This window comes from Mus caroli, unplaced genomic scaffold (genome assembly GCF_978045245.1).
Source record: "Mus caroli unplaced genomic scaffold, Mus_caroli_1 scaffold_4, whole genome shotgun sequence".
Lineage (NCBI taxonomy): Eukaryota > Metazoa > Chordata > Mammalia > Rodentia > Muridae > Mus > Mus caroli.
Window position 1 is genome coordinate 129199735 of NW_028227259.1, and position 18293 is coordinate 129218027.

The window sequence follows — 18293 nt, forward strand, 5'->3', positions numbered from 1 at the left end:
AGAAAATACATCCTGGGGACGGAAAGAAAGGGGAGGACAGGCATAGCCACCCCACCTACTGCCAGAGCCTCGTGGTTGTCTGTCCTCTGTCCTCACCTTCATAGGACAGGACGTGGCCTTTCTTGCCCTCATAGATGACATGGCCCTTGGGCAAGGTGTCCTCTCGTGCCCGGTCAAGTCGACTTGGGCTGTCCTCACCGACGATCCTGCTGATGGTACCCTTGTAGAGGACGTCTGCGGGCGTGCCCTGTAGGGGTGGAGTGGCAGGCACCTGGATCTGTGGGTGACTCCTCACACCCCACCCACTCCCCCACCCCGCAAGGCATGCACAGAGCACAGCCACACATGCGTAACTCCCCTCCGCATTGGTGTCAATGTCTCTCATGCTGGCTTCCGAGTGCCAGTGCTGCTGCCAACACTGCCTCTCACTTGTAGACTCCCAGAGATGCTATCGAGAATACTACCATACTGTTTCATAGAGACAAGGTCTCTCATGCTACAATTCAGGTTTGCCTGGACTCGCCATCCTTCCTGCCTCAGTGGGTACTAAGTCTGGCATGCACCACTGGCTTATGCCTACCTGACTGGTGATATGTCAAGCCAGCTGCCACCCCTGCTCCCTCTATTTCTTCCGGCCATAATAACATGTCACACTTTCCTCTTCCCGGCCCTGGTAACTTTCTCAGTCCAGACACTTTATCGCCTGTGGCTCCTGACAGTCTGGTTATGAGCCTGGCTATCCCTATCTGTGGTTGGTCTCTGCCACACCTAACTGCCAGAGACACAGGACATTTGTTCTCTTTATTGCCCTAGGCTTGACCCCCACATGGCCCAGTGACCAACCATTCAGCTCACTGTCTCTAGTCTCCCAGGAGGTCCTCTCATCCCATCCCAAGCCACTTGGCATGCCTGCCCGTACCACCCTGCCCCCAGCACCTACGTGGGTAATAGAGCCTCTGTAGCTGGGGCCATCTGCAGCCCGGGTACTGGGGAGGCCCTTGGTGATGCTTCCACTGGTGGCGGAGCCCAGTGCTGTCCCTAGAAGACAAAAGACACAGCTCGTAGGACCCCATGTCTGAAAGCCACCCAACTGTCCTTCTTGGTGTCTCAAGGATGAGGAGACAGCTGTGAAGTGGGCTTTTCAGGCTCTCTAGGAGTGAAGGTGACTGTGCCAGCCTTACCTCTCAGCACAGAGGTCTCCTGAGCAGTGGGCACTCCCAGACTTTCAGGTGGCCCAGCCTGACCCCGAGGGGACAACTGTTCCTGCTTCACTCCACTGAAGGGGGCTAGGGACGGGTGAGAGGATACACAGAGGTCTCAAGCTGCCCCTCCCACCAGGGACTGCCCACCCCTCAGCCCAAGTTGTAAGGAACCAAAGGGTTCTGGGAACTCACCCAGCTTTTTAGGGTCCACGGCAAGGGGTAGCCCCATGGTGAGAGGGCCCATGGGGGCCTTGGCATGCTCTGAGTGGGGCACACGAAGCTGGACTGACATCCCCTGCTAGGGTAAGGAAACAGATCACAACCAGATTCAGACACAGGGAGAGCCCCACTCAGCTGCCGGAGGACGGGGGGACAGGCCAACAACCGCCCAAGGCCAGTGCCCACGTAAAGGACACAGTGTGACTGCTTCACATCCCGTGTGCTGAGGGCAGGTAGGATGCAGAGGTGACCAAGGGCTTATGACGTGACACTCGATAGCCTGCAGCAGCTGCAGCTCCCCACCCTCTCACTGAACAGAGGATGAACTGAGGCCTCCAGACGTTGAGTCACCTGCCTGAGGCAGCGGAATGCACAGCCTGAGATCCACGTAGTCCCGTAGGCTGGCCCGACTCGCAGGGATGAGCCCAGCCGGCTCCCACCCAGTACCACCCCTGGAAACACCCCATGGCTCAAAAAGGCTCCCTGTGATGGGGAGACCCAGCCCCAGAGGTACTCACCTGGGAGATGGCACCCAGCTGCCTCTCAAGTACGCCGGGATGCTTGGCAGAGGAGATGAGGGGTGGGGGGTTAGAGATGGGGGGACGTGGCAGGACGGGCCGGGCACTATCGTGGAGGCCCAGAGGCAGCGGGTGACCTGCAAGGAAACAGGAAGTGTCTATTGGAGGCTCCTCCACACGTCTCTGCTTCAGTGGCTTGAGCACTCCACGGGAACCCCATAGTTCTGGATCCTCTGAAGCTGCACTGTCACCACCCCCACCCCTCGATCCACACCCAAGCCTCTAAGCCAGCACCCCAATTTCCACTCCCTCCCTAGATCCTGTTCTCCTCACAGGGGCCAAAGGGACCTTTCCCAGAGTCAGCACACTATCCCCTCCCTATGCCTTCAGGAGAGTCACCTCCGGCCTGGATTCCAGTGACATGTGACTGGGGATCCCTGGTCTCACTGGGTGGAAATGTTATGCTGTGACAGCTTGCTCGGGTGCCTCGAGTGTCCCGACTCCTGGGTGCTTCTGGCCCTTCGCACAGGCTATGCTGTTCCTTCTGCCTGGCATGCCTTTCCCTGTTCTCCAAGCTCCCTCAGTACACTTGTCCCATGGGGTCAGCTCTACCTGGGCCAGCCACTGCTGATGCTGGTTATCATTGGCCCTGGCTGGATTACTTTTAGTGGTGGTGAGGACCATCAAGAATAGAAAACCTAGGTGGCTTCCCCGCAAACAGTCTCTCACACTATCTGTCAATCAAGACTGCCCACTGCTCCCTCTAATGACCATCCTCTTAGTCACTGGCGGAAAATACCTCCCATGCTGGCCTCCCCTTTCCAGCTCAAGTTCCTCCCAAGGCTGCCTATGGCCGGGCAGGTAGTGCGGAAGCTTTACTGAGTCTCAGAAGGTGCCCAGCTTCACAGGAGTGAGCAGGCCGCACCTCCAGCCAAGGTCTCATCCGATCGGCACCATGCAGCCCTGCCACAGTCAAAGAGTTGGCTGCCCACCGACTGTACAGACCTAACTGGTGTGCTGCCCACTCACCGGGGGGTGTGTAGGAGAAGGCAGAAGGGTCAGCAGCGTGTGGGGAAGTCTTGATCACCTCCCGTGGAGGGATGGGGAAAGGCAGGCCCGATGACCAGCGTGGGGGCTCAGTTGGTAGCTTTGGGCCCTCAGTTGGGAAAGCCGGAAAGAATGCGGGTTTCTCTGCTGAAAGAGGGTTAAAGGTGGGCAGTCAGGGAGGGCTCAGCCATCTCCATACCCTCAAACACCACTGGCAAGCTGTGACAGGACCCTGACAAGAGGGGCACTGGGACAGGTCAGTGGAAGTGTGCTGCTACGTTCCCATGCTACCTGCTTGGTATGGGACTGGCTCATGGCCAGACCACAGGGACAGGCACCACAGGGGCCATGTGTCAGAGGGCTGATCTTTGCTTCACGGTTCCCCGCAGAATGCCACCAGTTGGGTGTATAGGACCAAGAGTGCTGGGTCAGGCTTGCTGCCCTCCCTGGCTGCACGCTCTGCCAATGGATGTGGTTATAGCAGTCATTCTAGATGAGCCTGGGGCAGAGGCAGTCTGTGTGCTAACCATCTACTATATTGGCCACTAGGCTGAGCTCCAGCTGGGCCTTGATGAGCCTCTAAGGTATACTGAGGACAGTGACCAGACCCGTTTGATCAGGTCTCTTCGGTCACCTGCCAAATGTGGCCATGTCTGGATTGGAGCCCATGTGGCCACAAACAACAGCAAAAGGTAGCACTGTTTCGGATGTCACAGCCAGTCTGTTCCTTCACCCTCCAGATGGGAAGACTGAGGCCCCAGCTGCTGAGTGGAGAGGAGACCTGAGAACGCAGGCAGCTGGCTGCAGCCCATGGCCTGTGCCCATGGCTGTGCCACAAGGCTCAGGTCCCCTGTGACTTTCAGGTGTTGAACACCCAGAGACAGGCCAGCACTCACTGAGGCTTCACAAGCTCTGGCTTTAGCTGCCATCTGTTCTGAGCTGCAAGCCTTGGCTGGATACATTCCGGGGAATCACAACCCTGAATGATACTGGCCCTGACCTTGGAACAGAAACTGACAGCTAAGGGTTTCCCGGATCACCTCCATACAGTCCTAGGCTGTCCTCCAGGAAAGCTGGAGCCCCAGCAGAGGCCCAAGTGGTACACTCCACATCTCTCCTTTACGGGAGACCAAACTCCCCCTAAACTCATGCCCCAGAGAGGTGGTGGTCCACCAAAGTAACCTGAGTGGTATTCATGTTCTCAACCTACAGGGCTTGCCCTGAACCAGGAAGTTCAAACACCTGGTGCGGTGGCCCGGCGTGTACCTTGGCTGCCCCCATCCAGCTTGGCTCTGGAGAGCTAGGGACAGAGAGGAAGTCTCAGGCTGGAAGGAAATGGGGTCAGACTCAGCCAATGCAGGCAGGTGGCTGAGAGCCAGGACAGACAACCTGTTCCTCCAGCCGGGCCTGGGGATCCCAAGGGACCTGCCTGGCCTGGAAGCTCCCTGTTGGAGCCAGGACAGAGAAGGCTGGCTTCCTGCATGCTGGGTTCATGTGTCCCCTGGGGAGCAGAACTGTGGCCAGACCACGTGAGAGACAGAGCCTGCAGCCAGGTGCAATGTTCCCCAGGGAGGAGTCTAGGAAACAACGTAGCACTGGCCACAAGGATGGGCCCAGAACCAGCCTCAGGGACCACTGACTGCTGGCTCTTTTCCCAGAGACTGGGGCCTAGGGCCCAACCCAGCAAGACCTGGCTGGCCCTGGGTGGCTCCAGCCCTGCTCAGCCACAGCTGCCTGACCAGAGCCTGACCAGCACCTTTCCCCTTCCCTAACTGTCATCCCAGGCTGTCATCTTGAGTCCGGGTGGCTTCTCACAGCACACTGTGTTCTATATACCTGACCCCTTAAAGCCCACCCTTAGTGTAGTACTGTAGTATGCACCAGCCCCAGCTCCAACAAGACACCCTGCCCTGGTGCTCCAGAGGTCATCACTATGTCCCTATGTCCCGCTGGCTTGGCCTCAGGAACAAACTCAAGCCTCCCCTTCCTCCCACTTCCAAGGCCACCTGTCAAGTCCAGGCTGCCCTAGAGCTGTTGGGAGGAGCACCTCAGCCCGCCTCCCACCCCTGCCCTACTCCCTTCTGCCTTTTCTCAACAAGAATCAGACAGTGATTTTTTTTCCCAAGACCCTAATCTGATGACATGCCCCTCCCAAAGCAAACTGTCACTCAAAGCTACTATCCTCCTTAGCTACACAATTTCCTCCCCATTTCCCTCTTTGACCTCCTCCCCCACTCCCAGTCCCTGAAGGGCCTTTCCCCATTACCTCCTCTCCTCACCAGATCCTTGTCAGACACACAGCCCACTTGTGCCTGCCCTACACCCGCCCCACTCCACTTGTTTCCCACTAAGTTAAGAGTTAGATGTAACTGGAGCTGTGAGTGCGTTCTCTCTCTCTGACAACCCTATCGCTCAGAAGCACCCATGTGCAAACACCACGGGGCACTGGCAGGTGCTGCCCACTACCTGCATAGGAGGCTCTGAGCTGCCAATGAAGAGGTGTCAACAGTGGGCAGGCCATGTGTTAGCCAGAGAAAGGCTAGCCCGGCCAGCTCAGGTCAGTCCTGCTGTTGTTCTAAGACAGTGGACTGCACTGCACCCTCAGGGAACCCAAAGATCACATGGGACCTGATTCACACCAGAGAAGCTGGCTACATGTATGTTTGCACGCACTCGTGCGTGCGCGCGCGCATACACACACACACACACACACACTCATACCACACCCCAACACTAGATTGCCTCTGGTTTCTCAAGAAGCCCCCCAGCTAGAGGCTCTTCTGCAGCTGTGGTTGAGCCCTGTCATCTGCTGCCGTAACAATGTATCTTCCCAGCCTGGTCCCATACTGCCAAGGAACCCCAACAGAGAAGAGGGCTGCCTCTCACTCCCACTGCATCTCTGTGCCCAACACTCACCCTCTTTCTCGGCAGGAGGCACTGGGCTGCGGGACTTGCCACGTGGACTTCCTCCCGACTGCTGAGACACGTCACCCTCTGGCTGTAGGTGCTGCGTGGGTGGAGGCACAGGGGGAACTGGCTTTGGGGGTACTGTGTCCTCCCGGGGGGGCTCATGGACCTTGGTGACCTGCTGGGGGGCATGGGGCGGGCATGAACATCCTGGCCCCATGTCAGAGGTGGCCCGTACGAAAGCCAGGTATAAAAAGGCAGCCACACCCCACTTAAGGCCCCCATGTGGAGGCAGAGCCTTAACATCAGATATAGGGAGGGGGGTCATCATCGCCAAAGAAGGGCCTGTTTCCTACACCCAGAGCCAGGCGGGTGCTAGGGTCCCCTATGCCACCCAGCACACCCCACATCAGGAGTAAGAAGTAGCAGCTATGTGGGCTTTGGGGAGCTAGAAGTGAAGCCAGACACATGTCCAACACTTAAGCCTGACAGACAGGCCAGTTTGGACCCCCATGAACGGTTCACTGCCTTCAATGGAAAGGCAAAACCTAAATCTTCAAATAAAATGGCTGAGGGGACTAAAACCAGCCAAGTGTCTTTAGACAATGGCGAGCTCCCAAAGGCCCCAAAGACAGACCTGAAAGGACCTGGACATTAGTTGGCTGAGGTGTCCTTGGGTCTGGGGGCTTGCTGGCCACAGCTGCCTGGTCTGAGGTGTGGGGGAACCTCTGGAGAGCGGCTGCTCAGCCCAGCCTTCCCGATCTCCCAACTCCTCCCAGGACTGCCTATCCAGTCCTGTGTACACATCTCCATCTCTGGGAGCCACTAGCCTGGGGAAGAGCCTCCCTCCGCAGGCAAAGCTCCAACCAGCAGTGCTGAGCACAGAGGAAAATCAAGTTCAAGGTGGGCTGCCCGGATCCAGGGCTCACTCACAATAGGGGGGATGGCGGCTGCTCGCTGCTTCAGCTGCTTCAGGTCCAGCGGCTTCTGGGGCGAGGTACTGGCCCGGGGATCTCCAGCCGGGGTGAGGAGGCTGGGCCTTGGTGACAGCAGCCTGGGGAGGGACAAGCGTCAGGTCAGGCTGGAGCATCAGCCACAGGCTCTTGGAGGGCCTTCCTGGGAGAGGGGGCTGGGGCAGCCCTGCCTCCATGGCTTCTCCTTCAAGTCCTGGATGGTGGGGCCCGCCAGGGAGGCCCTTAGCAGAGTCCAGGTGCCCCAGCCAACACACTCTGCTGGGTAGAGGCACTACTCTGGCCCACACAAACCACTGCTCCAAGATGGCCTCAGGGCAAAGGCAGCAGCTGAAAAGACCTAGCTGGGCGCCTGGGCCATGCAGGCCCTCGGGGAGTGGCCGGAAGGCCACAAACTCAACCGGATCAGGGTGGAGGGACAGAGAGAGATTCCTTGGAGATTATTTTTCTCTCAAACCCAGAGCAAGAGCTGGCTGGGCCCTGGGATGGCGAGGATGACTCTATTAATTGGAGCCCGTGTGTATTGGGCCCAAATATGTCTCTGGGCTCAGTCCTGTCCTGGATGGTGGGCAACTTTCATGACCTCAGAGATGGGGGATGAGATATGGGTACAGCCCTTGAATTTGGACAGGGGCAAACACTCAGGAAGATCCTAGAAAACACTAGGACCTATGTACCCGTGGGAACCGTAACCATCCTGGTTCAAGGCACGTGAAGCCGTGTAAGCTGAAACTTCATTTCAGCCTTTGGGGTGAGGATTCCTGACAGCTAGGACCACGGGGGACACAGCAGAAGAGCGTGTGCCTCCTTCAGCAGATGGAGGGGCACAGACTCTGCTGTAGCCAAAGTATGCATGCAACAAGCCCTGCGGGTAGCAGCCTGCTGCCCTGCATCTGCCACATGTTCAGCCAGGCAGGGAGAGCAGACAGACAGGATGAAGCCTGCTAAAGCTGCCTGAGGCAATGGGGGGGTGGGGGGTGGGACAGGAAGAACAGGCCATCCTGAGTTCTCCATCCCTCCTGTCCCACCTGTCCCACCTCAATGGCAGAGGTTCTTGCTGCCATCCTCACCTGACCTCATGTGTTCCACCAGTCCTGCCCCCCCGCCTTAGCCTTTTCTCTCCCTCCCTCCCTCCCTCCCTCCCTCCCTTCCGTTTCATTTTTTTTCCACTCTGTGTAGCCCTGGCTGTCCTGGAACTCACTTTGTAGACCAGGCTGGCCTCAGAGATCTGCCAAGTGCTGGGATTAAAGGCGCGTGCTGCCGTGCCTGGCTGCCCCTAGCCATTTTTATGACTAACTTTGATAAACTTAAATTGAAATAAAATACGACTCAGGCTTTGAAAAACTCTTCAGAAGATCACTCCCTGGTTGGGTGGGGTGGCATGGCACCTGTCATTCCACCGCGGGAGAGTCTGGGCAGGAAGATTCCTCAAGTTCAAGGCCAATCTGGGCTACATAGTGAATCCCACATAGGAAACATCTAAAATAAAACAAGGCTTCCCCACAAACCCTACAGTGAGCTGAACCATTCTCAGAAGAAATGAAGAACACAGAGAAACCAGCTTGTGAGTGTTCTCAGCCAACTACTTGAGTCACACAGATACCCATAGACAGATGCTGAAAGAACACACAAGGTGGTGAGAGGGCTGCCATCCAAGTCACGGGGCCCTGACCCTGAGGCCAGACACAGGGACCACACGCCCTGCTCCCTTCACAGGACATCGGACCATTCCCATCAGTGGGTACACACAGCTGGGAAGGCTGTGGGGTCTCCCCTTGGGTGATGGCATGGTCTGGAATGACACTATGAGACACTGAAGACACCCGATGTCACAAGACTGCACACCCTTAAGTGATACGCAAGTGAGTTACAGCTCTCTAGAGCCACCAAGGGCAAGGTGTGCTGAGGTGGACGGGGTGCGCTGCTGCAGTAAATCCAGGGAGCATCGTCACCCCCATCTGTGTAGCAATAGAGAAGTGGACTTTTGTGTATACGCAAATACGTTTCTGCTGAGATTCAAATCGCATTTCTCATATGTGATGGTTACACGCCTGGGAACTAAGACCTTCTCCACAAGGACCATGTCCCTCGGTTTCTCCATTATCTCCAGGCAGGCTTAAAGCTAGAACGGTATCCTAGAGCTAGAGAGATGGCTCTGTGGTAAAGAGCAGAGACCCAGGTTTGGTTCCCAGAACCCATAAGGTGGCTCAACACCAGAAGACCTGATGCCCTCTTCTGGCCTCTGTGGTCACGGCACAAGAATGTGACATGCATACATAAAGGAACCGGAAAGGTGGCTCAGGGGTGCACTGGTCTTACAGAGGACAGAAGCCATGCCAGGTGGCTGACACCCCACCTGAACCTCGTTCCTCTACAGACACCAGCACTCACGTGCACATACTCAAACTCAGGCATGCAATTAGAGACAGTAATAAAAAAAAAGTGTTGATTTCTGGCCTTCACAGGACCCAAGACAAAAACCCCACTGGTCACTGGCCTCCCAGCTCCAGTCCTTTGAGAAGCACCAACCGTAAACTCAAGAGGCCTAAGCTTGGAGGCCCCAGGGCCTTTGTCCTCCCTGGCTCCTCCCAGTGTTCAGGCTTCCTCTCCACACTAAGAGCAATAAGCATCCCTAAGGCTTGCCTGCTTCGAGTCACACATACCATCCACATGGCTCATGAGCGATATGCCTTTCTTCTCACCAGCGCCGGAGCAGCAGGGAATCAGGGCCCTGCTGGTTCCTGCATCTAACCATCTCCAGCCCAGCACAGGCTGCATCAAACACTGTGTACCTGGCCCCCGGGTCATGGTTCTAACAAAACACCTCTGTGGCTACGACTTTACCCCTTGCAATGTGGAGACTGAACTTGGGGGTTGGGGGTGGGGCATGGGGGCTAGGGGTTGGGGGTGGGGGAGCGTACCAAGATCCAGATCTACTAGAAAGCACCATGGCCCTACTCTGAAAGTGAGGTAAGGCTGCAAGCCTCCTTGCCAACTCCAAGCCGAACTGGCCCAGGCACAGCAGCAGTGAGCAGTAGAGTTCTCCTAGAGAGGCCCGTAGGGCTGGCTGTGAACACGCAGGGTTTACAGAAAGCAGCTCAGGCTGCTGGGGCCTGCTGGTGTTTTTCACTTTACTCTCCCTGGGCCCCTGTGGTGGTGGTGTGGCTGGTGAAGGTGGTCAGCTTTCCCCCAGGAAGTCTTACAGCTCACTGAGAGCTCAGGTATGCCCTAGGGCAGGGACAGTATCCTGAGTCCCAGCCTAGAAGCTAGATAGCAAGCCGAGAAGGTGTACATCCAGCAAGCACCAGGGAGGGAGGGAAACTACTAGCCAGTGCTACAGGAGAAGGAACTAAGAGGCCTAAGCCTGACCAGAGTCTACAGAAGTCTGAGGAGTGGGCTGGTACTCAGGGTGGCACCCCACGCCTGGCTCTACGATTCTACCCATCCAGACTCCAAAGGGCCACATTAGAGACACCTGTGGCTTTGTGGACCCTGGTGGCACTGAAGCTGCTGTGAGCCCTATGTCCCCTGTTGTGCCTATCAGGCAAGAAGCTGGGGACATGGGGGCCCTCGGAAGCCCGCTGGCCACCTTCTGCTTACCCAGGGCCATCTGTTGTCCACCTGCTTCATGGGAGCCCTACCAGCGGAGTCCTCGGGGAATACAGAAAGGTCTACAAAGCATCTATTTCAAATCCACCAGGCCTGAGGGGAGAGGGGAGCCAGGGGGAGCAGGAAGGGCCCTGTGTGGGCCGGTCTGAAGGTCATGGTCTCCTCCCTGCTCTGCTGGAATTTTTCAGAGACTTGAGGGAAGAGAAAACAGACTCTGCTGTTTGCAGTCAAAATAAACATAGCACACTGCCTCATCACAAAACATCGGTGGCTGCCCAGAGGTGGGTGGGGCTGTCCAGATGTGATGGGGAGAGGTTTCCAGACCTGGTCTTCAGTGCCCAGATGGTCTCACCTAAAACACAGTGTGCCCCTAGGGCAGGGAGTGTGCCAATCAGAATGGTTCACAAATGTGCTACCACCTCAGAGATAAGCTGGGGTGACCGCACTCCAGGGGCCTCCAGTGTCTGGGCCTGGGTGACATTATCTCAATCACTGCCCCATAGCTGGCATCTTTACTGCCATCGCCGCAACAATCTGTCTCACTGGGACCCCCTCATCCATGGCCTCGCCCTTGCAGGCAGCAGTCTTCATGTCTAACATCCTGGGAATACATATAAGGGCCGGGCCCATGAAGTGGTCCCCACTGCATGCACCAGGCTCACTCCTAGCCATGGCCTTTGCCACCACAGAAGGGAAGAACTGTATCCCTGCATCCCAGACCTAAGTCTGGGCCCCAGTGTGTGAGACTTTGTCAGGAAGCTATGCTGATGTCGTCATGAGAGACTAGCCTTCAAGGAAGCAGGAATTTAAACATAGAGGTACAGGGGAACCTAATGCCTATGGAGGCTAAGATCAGAGTGCTAAATCTATAAGCCAAGGATTACAGGCATCCATCAGCAGTGAAAGATGTTTCAAGCTGGAGTATGGGTGACTCCAGGACACCTGGATTTGGACCTTCTACCTCCAACTACGCTGCTACGTCACACCACCTGGTCTGTGTCACAGCTGGAGGACACCAGCATTTATTTCTCCCTGGAGCCTTCTATGGCTACCTTCGAAGCCCTTCCAGATCTCAGCTCCAGGTTGCCTCAAATGGGTAGAAGGGTGTCCCTATGGGAGCACATATTTGAATGCTTAGTCACCAAGGAGTGACACTATTTGAAAGGATTAGAAGGTAATGTGTCACTGGGAGCGGGCTGTAAGGTTTCAAAAGCCCAAGTCAGGCTCAGGATCAGTGTACAAAGCTCTCCTCCTCCCTCCCTTCCCCACTGTGTCTCTCTTCACCTATGGAAGAGGATTAGCTAAGTTCTCACCCACTTCTCCAGATGATACAGCCTAAACCTCTGGAACTGTACGCCAGCCGAGGATTAAATGTTTTCTTCTGGAAGAACTGCCTTGGTCATGTTATCTATTCACAGCAATAGAACAGAAACTAAGACACCCCCGATTTCTGGTCTCAGTCTCATGTTGATCCCTACAAACCAGCCACAGACTCCATGGTAGGCAGGGCCACCTGTGTTGTGGCAGATGGAGGGTGCTCCCCCGTGTTTGCAGAATACACAAGAGCCAAAGCTCGCCCGATGCCTCTCACCTGCCCTTGTCACCTCCTTCGGGTTCGTCCACCTCATCAGCACTGCAGGTGGCACTGGAGTCACTGTCCTGGGTGGCACCTGAGCTGGAACCCTTGGTCACAGCTGCCTTGCTACCAGCCTCCTCCACCTTAAGTGGCGCCTCAGACACAGTTTCAATGGCCTCTGTCCCCTTGGTTTTGTCTTCAGGCTCTTCCTCGGTCTCCTCCTTGTGGTCACTCTTTACACTCTCCGGGGGCTCCTCAGAGGCCTCGGGCTCCTCTGGCTTTCCCACATCGATCTCCTCGGCCTCAGACTTCTGCTCCTTGACATCCTCTGTCTGGGGAGCTGGAGCAGCCGGTGCTTCTTGTTCATCCTTGTCCACAGTAGCCGGGGGTGCGGCAGGTGATGGGGAAGGCTCTGGGGATGGTGGGCCACTAGCATCAGGTACTGGGGAGGGCTCAGCAGGGGCTGCTGCCGGTTCTTCTGGAGGAGGAACAGGTGGCTGGGTGGCAGCGGGCAATGCTTCAGTGCCAGTGGGCTTAGGCCCAGTGTCCTTCGTGGCTTCTGAACGCGGGGATGGGACACTCTCAGTATCAGAGCTGTTGTTGGCAGCAGCTACATGCAGGATAAGAGGAAAGGAGAGGATCAGTTACTACACAGGGTGTGACAGCGCTCTCAAGGAATAGCAGAACAACCCAGGCTATGAACCTCCCGGTGAGCCTTGCCCCTCACTAGCCCCTATAGCTTGCAACTTTGGCTTCTCTTTCCCGCAGCCCACAGACTGACCAAACCCAACCCCTAGAATCCCTAGGTAGCCAGTGCCCCTACAAGGTCAATCCAAGGACAGCCTCAAGACAGGCTTTCATCGGAGGTCTGCAGATACAGTCTGAACGCCACTCAGCTCGGTGCCCAACTTTTGGTACTGCCATGGGAAGTTCAGGGCTTCTCTCAAGCTTCAGTTTCCCCATCCACAGAATGGGGCAGCAAACCTCCATAGATGCTGAGCAGGAGAGCCATGTTTAGGCCCGGGGACCATGAAAGCGTTACAATATGGCTGACAACACAGCACAAAACAGGGCCACGGCATCGGAGTCCTCCTTGAAGGAGTATGTCTGCTGCTCCATCTCCCATGGGTTTAAGGTGCTGTGTGTGTGTGTGTGTGTGTGTGTGTGTGTGTGTTCCTCCATTTTCTGCAAACCAGACACCTGGAGACAAGGCTGAGGCCAGGGGACAGGGAAGGGTCCCAAAGAGAGGAAAGGCAGGTAGGGAGGGCATGCTGCCCACAGTTGCATCGGGGAATAGACACTTCATAGGAGGAAAAAGCAGAGGCAGAAGCAGCACCCAAGGACAAGGGATGCGGATGTAAGGTCTTGGATACTCCACTATGCCCTGGCCCCTCAGCTCAGCCAAAGCTACATTCTTACCTGGGCCACTGCACTCCCCGACTCTGGGAACCTCATTCCCGGAGGCCTGTGAGGCTGGAAGGAAGAAAGTTTAGAGAGGAGTCAGAACTGGGGTGGTACAGCAAATTCTGTACAAAGGAGAGGGGGTGTGGCTCGCCAAGGGCAGGGGACCCAAGACGGCTTCCATGAGACCCACTCGCTCAGCTCCCAAGGGAGGCCCTGGCCACCCACCCCTCCGCCCCAAAGCAAGGCCAAGGTGTGTCCAGGGTCAACAGAGCTGTGTGTGAGTGCCAGGGAGACAAACCAATGAGGCCCTAACCAATGTGCCTTCCAGCCTTGTCAATCAGTCCCCAGCTTCCCCAGCTTCTCAGTTCCTTTGTAGCCCAGAGCATGAAAGCTCTCCCGGAACAGATATTGGTAACAGCAGCAGGGAGCAGGCCACAAGCACACAGGGCATGTGACCCTCAGAGACCTCAAGACCAGGGTACCCAAGAAGCACAATGACAGGCGAGGAAATCACGTAGCCTGGGCCACCAAGTGGGCCATGGCCTCTGGTCTTCCTCTTTGCAGCCCAACGACAGGACACAGGAGGCCAAAGCCACTGAAGTCCTGTGGACAAGCAGGCCAGCCCCCATCGTGGGTGTTGGTGTCTACGACTTGTTGTCAGTTATGTCTATACCAGAAGCCCTCAGAGACATGAAGGGACTGTAACAACTGTGACTGGACCCTTAAGCACTACATTTGGGCAGGGAAGGAATGGCTGGAGGCCCAGTTCTGCACTGAGGCATTCCACCAGGCACCCATGTGCCCCAGGCACGGTCACAGAGCCTGGACACAGTAGGCACTTTACAGACCCAGACATCAAGTAACAGGAAGATCACCAGGCCCCTTCCCCTGGACGCCAAAGAGACACAGAGCAGAGGGCTATGACCAAGCTGCCAAACTAGGTCTTAGGGACCTGGAATGACTCCACCATGCCTCAGTCACTCCTCAGCCACCTCCTCGGCCTGTGGTGACAGAGTCAAGGCCATATATGGCTGCCATGACTGTTACCACACAAGGAAGTCCGAGGTCAAGTGGTCCCTAGCCTGGACCTCAGCCTTTCTAGCCCATTGCTCTTGGGTGGGAGAGGTTAGCTGCCCCAAGAATCCTCGGGTAGTGAGAGGCCTCGGCCAGCCCCGACTCTCTGCTCCTCAGCAGATGTGTAACCATCCCCCTCCCCAGGATCTGGGGCTCACAGTCACTCCCCTCTCCTGTGGGCAGCTCTGTCTCCACCACTTCCCCTTCATGCTGTCTATGTCCATGCTCATGGGGGTGGCTGGGAGTCTCAACCAAAAGCCTAGGGCCCAGCCGAGGATGCTGAGACGACTTATGGAGGCCAGGCCTATGGAGAAAGCAGGTGAACGAACTATGGGGAGCTGGGGCCAGAAGCCTGCGGTCTAGTCAGGGCTCCTCTGTGCTCAGCCTTAGGCCTGGCCCAGGAAAGCAGGGATGCCTAGAAGATGGAGACATAGGACAGTGTGTGCGCGCCTGTGCGTGCGCGTTCACTCCCCTCCCCTCCATCCCCACCTCCCAGGATGACAGTGACCTTACCTTCTGCCTCCTCTGCCAGCTCTTCCTCATTGGCACTTGCGCCTGATGCTTCCATCTCTTCGTCCTCAGTGGCAGGTGGGAAGGCTGTCTCCTCGCTCGCCGCGGCTGGGGTCTTCTTCTTCTTCCTCCGAGCGTTCCTCTCCTTCTCCTGGGACAGGACAGTAGTGGTCACGGCTGGGGACGCCCTATGTCTGAGGCCTGGTCCCGGCTGCGAGGGCAGTGAGTTTGGCTGCATGGCTGTGTGGGTAGGCAGCCTTCCCACTCAGCCCGTGGCAGTGGCCATGCAGGCCAGAGCTATTTTTATCATAGACACTTCATAGCATGGTGTGTCCCAGTGGGATCCTGGGTGCAGGCTGGGCCAGGCCACAGTGTCACAGTGCACACTTGGGGCACAAGTGGAGAGGCTGTGGATACAGACTCAGGGATATATAACATGGCCACTACCCTCCAAAGCCAGCAACACCCCCCCTAAAGTTTGGACTCAGGGGACTGGCCAGGGACCACAGTGGGATCAAATGGGGAAAAAAAAGGGCACAGGCCAAGTCAGCTGGGTGGGTGATCAGGATTCTATAGGAATCGACCCTGGAGTCCCTGTCTGAGTGCAGAGGGAAAATGATCTAACATGCGGTAAGCCTCTCTCACCCGGGCAAGGCTCTGGCTGAGAGACGCCTATTTACAAAGGCCCTAGGGTGTGGATGAGCCATACTATCATCTCGCTTTTCCCTCAAACCACCTCTACTCCCCACACTCAGGGCCTAGCATCACCCTCCCAGCACAGAAGCATTCAAAACCCTCCCCCAGCTGGACTTCCGTGTCCCTCCCACTGAGCTGGGTTGAAGCCCAAAGCAGCCGAGGCTTCCCTAAGCTTGGGATTCGATGCAGCAGTCAGGACATGCACTAGTCTTGAAACGATGTAGCCTGGGTTAAGCCTGGTCTAGTATGAGGGAGAGGATGTGGTCCAGGCGCCCTCATATCTCAGCTGATGCCCTCCGTGCTGGTCTGGTAACATCCACAGAGCTGTCCGAGCGGAGCACAGGCCAGGAGGGAAGGGGTGTGGTGGGTGGAGACGCTGCAACTGAGGAGCTCTTTCAGGGGAAGATGGAAGATGGCAGCGGGGGTCATAGGTTAGAAAAATACCCCCAAGGTCAGAAGCTGGTGACAGACCATAGCTCTGCTACACCTGACTGGTGACATTCTGTCCTGTAAACAGCAGGACCATGCTCTGAGGCTTGCTGTGTCCATTGTCCCAGGATCCTGGGACACAGAACAAAAGGCAGATGCATGCCTGTCCGTCCATCACTGTCTCTATTGCCAACGCTAGACCACAGGCTTGTTCTAAGTATACACAGACCTCGTGGACATTTGACTTGCCACCCCCGCCCACACAGGGTCTGGTCTTGGCACCTCCCAAGAGGCCCAGGCTCCAGTCTGCGGGTGCGAGGATGCTGTGGCATGGGGCTGGGGATCCCCTTCCTTCATCTATCTTTAGCAACAGGAACTAGGCAGCAGGTTGCAAGGACACTCACAGGAAACTCTGTGATGTGTCCCATCAGCCTGGCAGAGTCATGGACAGACGACAGAGCACACCCTGTGTTTCTCGAGCCTATGGGACACCCAGCCCTGTATAGCCCCAGCGCCAAAGGGCTGGTAGGCGTGTGTAAGCGCTGTTTTGGAGATATGAACTCACATCACAGATGGCATTTCCTAAGCACCTACTGCACACCAGCAATCTGCAAGGCATCAAGTCACACGTACACACAGCTACCCTGCCACACAGCCATCACCACTCCAGGCAGCCCCTAACACTTGACATCAGCTCCAGATCACTAACTAGTCCTGCACTCTGCATAGTCTAAGTCTGCTTCTCCAGGCCCTACGCCAGCCCCAGGGACTTTACACAGGCTGTTCCCTGCCTCAACACCCTTCCCCCAGATAGCGAACACTCACTTCCTTCAACGTCATCTCCCCAGAGGCCCTCTCTGATTTCCCTGGGGGATTAACCAATGCCCTGCAAAAACCCTCACTCTCTCTGCATCTCTGTCTCCGCACCTCTGGGGCCACAAGCTGGAAGTTATGCGAGTTACAGCATCTTGACGAGACTTACTCCTTGTCAACTGGGACCTCTGCCTGCTCCAACTGCCTCCCTCCCATAGCTGGAGTAGAGCCACCACGCACTCCATAACCACGTCATTCCACAAATGAGCCGACACCAGAGAGGATGACACCGACGACTCAGAGAGACAAAGCACAGAGTCAAGGAGGCCCGCCTGCCAGAGTTCAAATACAGCCCTGCCTGGAGCGTCTCCCAGCAGCCACAGAGAGAAGACAGCAGAAGGAAGCAAGGCCGGCAGGGCCCGGGTCCGGATGACACACTAAGCAACCTGGAGGCCAAGCCCTGAGGGCCAGGACACAGACAGAAGGGCAGCCTTCGGCCACACGGAGGGGGAGGGAGACCTCAGAGAAGACAAGGCTGCCAAATGTTACATAACCTGCGACATGCAGGCTCCGCCCAAGCTCCCGGTTTCTGATGAGTCTCCAGCAGCCATGTGCAGGCCAGGCCTGGGATGAGCGGCAGGGACACCCACTGACCTCCTGCCTCCCCTGCTCCCTGGGTGGCTGAGGGTGGCATGCCTTCCTGCTTTCAGACGGGGCCAGGCCAGCAAGCCAAAGGCCCTAGCCACTGCTTCAGGATTCAGAGAACAGAAGTGACCCTCTTAGTTCTTGTCATACAGACACGGTCCTGTAGCCTAGGCTGGCCCTGAACTCCTGATCCTCCGGGCTCAAGCATCCTCAGTGCAGCTTGGCCTACCCTCTTTATAGTGGCAGCCTGATGCCGAGTGGGTGAGAACAGACAGCCCAGGTCAGGGGCTGCCAGAGAGGCCAGCTCACACACTCACACAACACGGTGCTCGCTCTACACTTGAGGGGCCTCCACCTCTGCTCACTGCTCTTATCATGATCCTCAGGACCAGCCAGCTCTTGAGGTTGCCTGGGGAGAGAATCAGCCCACCTCCTCTACAGGCCTCCGCCAGGGCAGCCACCTGAATGACAAAGCTAAGAACGGGGCAGGGGTCCCCTTTCCTGGGCAGTCTGCCTCCATCCCATTCAGACCAGAGTCACCTCAGCGCAATAGCTCACCATGATTCCCATATCCCACTAAGTAGCAAGCTCCTCCAGACACTCCAACCACGCCTCTGCCTACTATACACAAACTCTGTCCTACTCTGTGACCTGGGCCAGACACTGGACTTTC

At 56.6% G+C, this 18293-nt stretch overlaps 1 protein-coding gene across 18 annotated transcripts in view; it reads right to left on the reverse strand.

Moving 5' to 3' along the window:
* The window catches only part of Ncor2 (nuclear receptor corepressor 2), a 162907-nt gene that overhangs the window by 18888 nt on the left and 125726 nt on the right, over nt 1-18293 (reverse strand). For 10 of the 18 annotated variants that reach the window (XM_029477772.2, XM_085837191.1, XM_085837190.1 and 7 more), the window contains 11 exons: nt 15041-15188; nt 13469-13522; nt 12065-12659; nt 6827-6947; nt 5903-6074; nt 2969-3133; nt 1940-2076; nt 1395-1500; nt 1182-1286; nt 941-1038; nt 97-247 (listed from right to left, as the gene is read on the reverse strand). In XM_029477772.2, coding sequence (XP_029333632.1) covers nt 97-247; nt 941-1038; nt 1182-1286; nt 1395-1500; nt 1940-2076; nt 2969-3133; nt 5903-6074; nt 6827-6947; nt 12065-12659; nt 13469-13522; nt 15041-15188 — 1852 coding nt within the window. The remainder of the gene's footprint in view (nt 1-96; nt 248-940; nt 1039-1181; nt 1287-1394; nt 1501-1939; nt 2077-2968; nt 3134-5902; nt 6075-6826; nt 6948-12064; nt 12660-13468; nt 13523-15040; nt 15189-18293) is intronic. The other 8 variants (XM_085837200.1, XM_085837196.1, XM_085837188.1 and 5 more) reach the window with 5 other exon arrangements.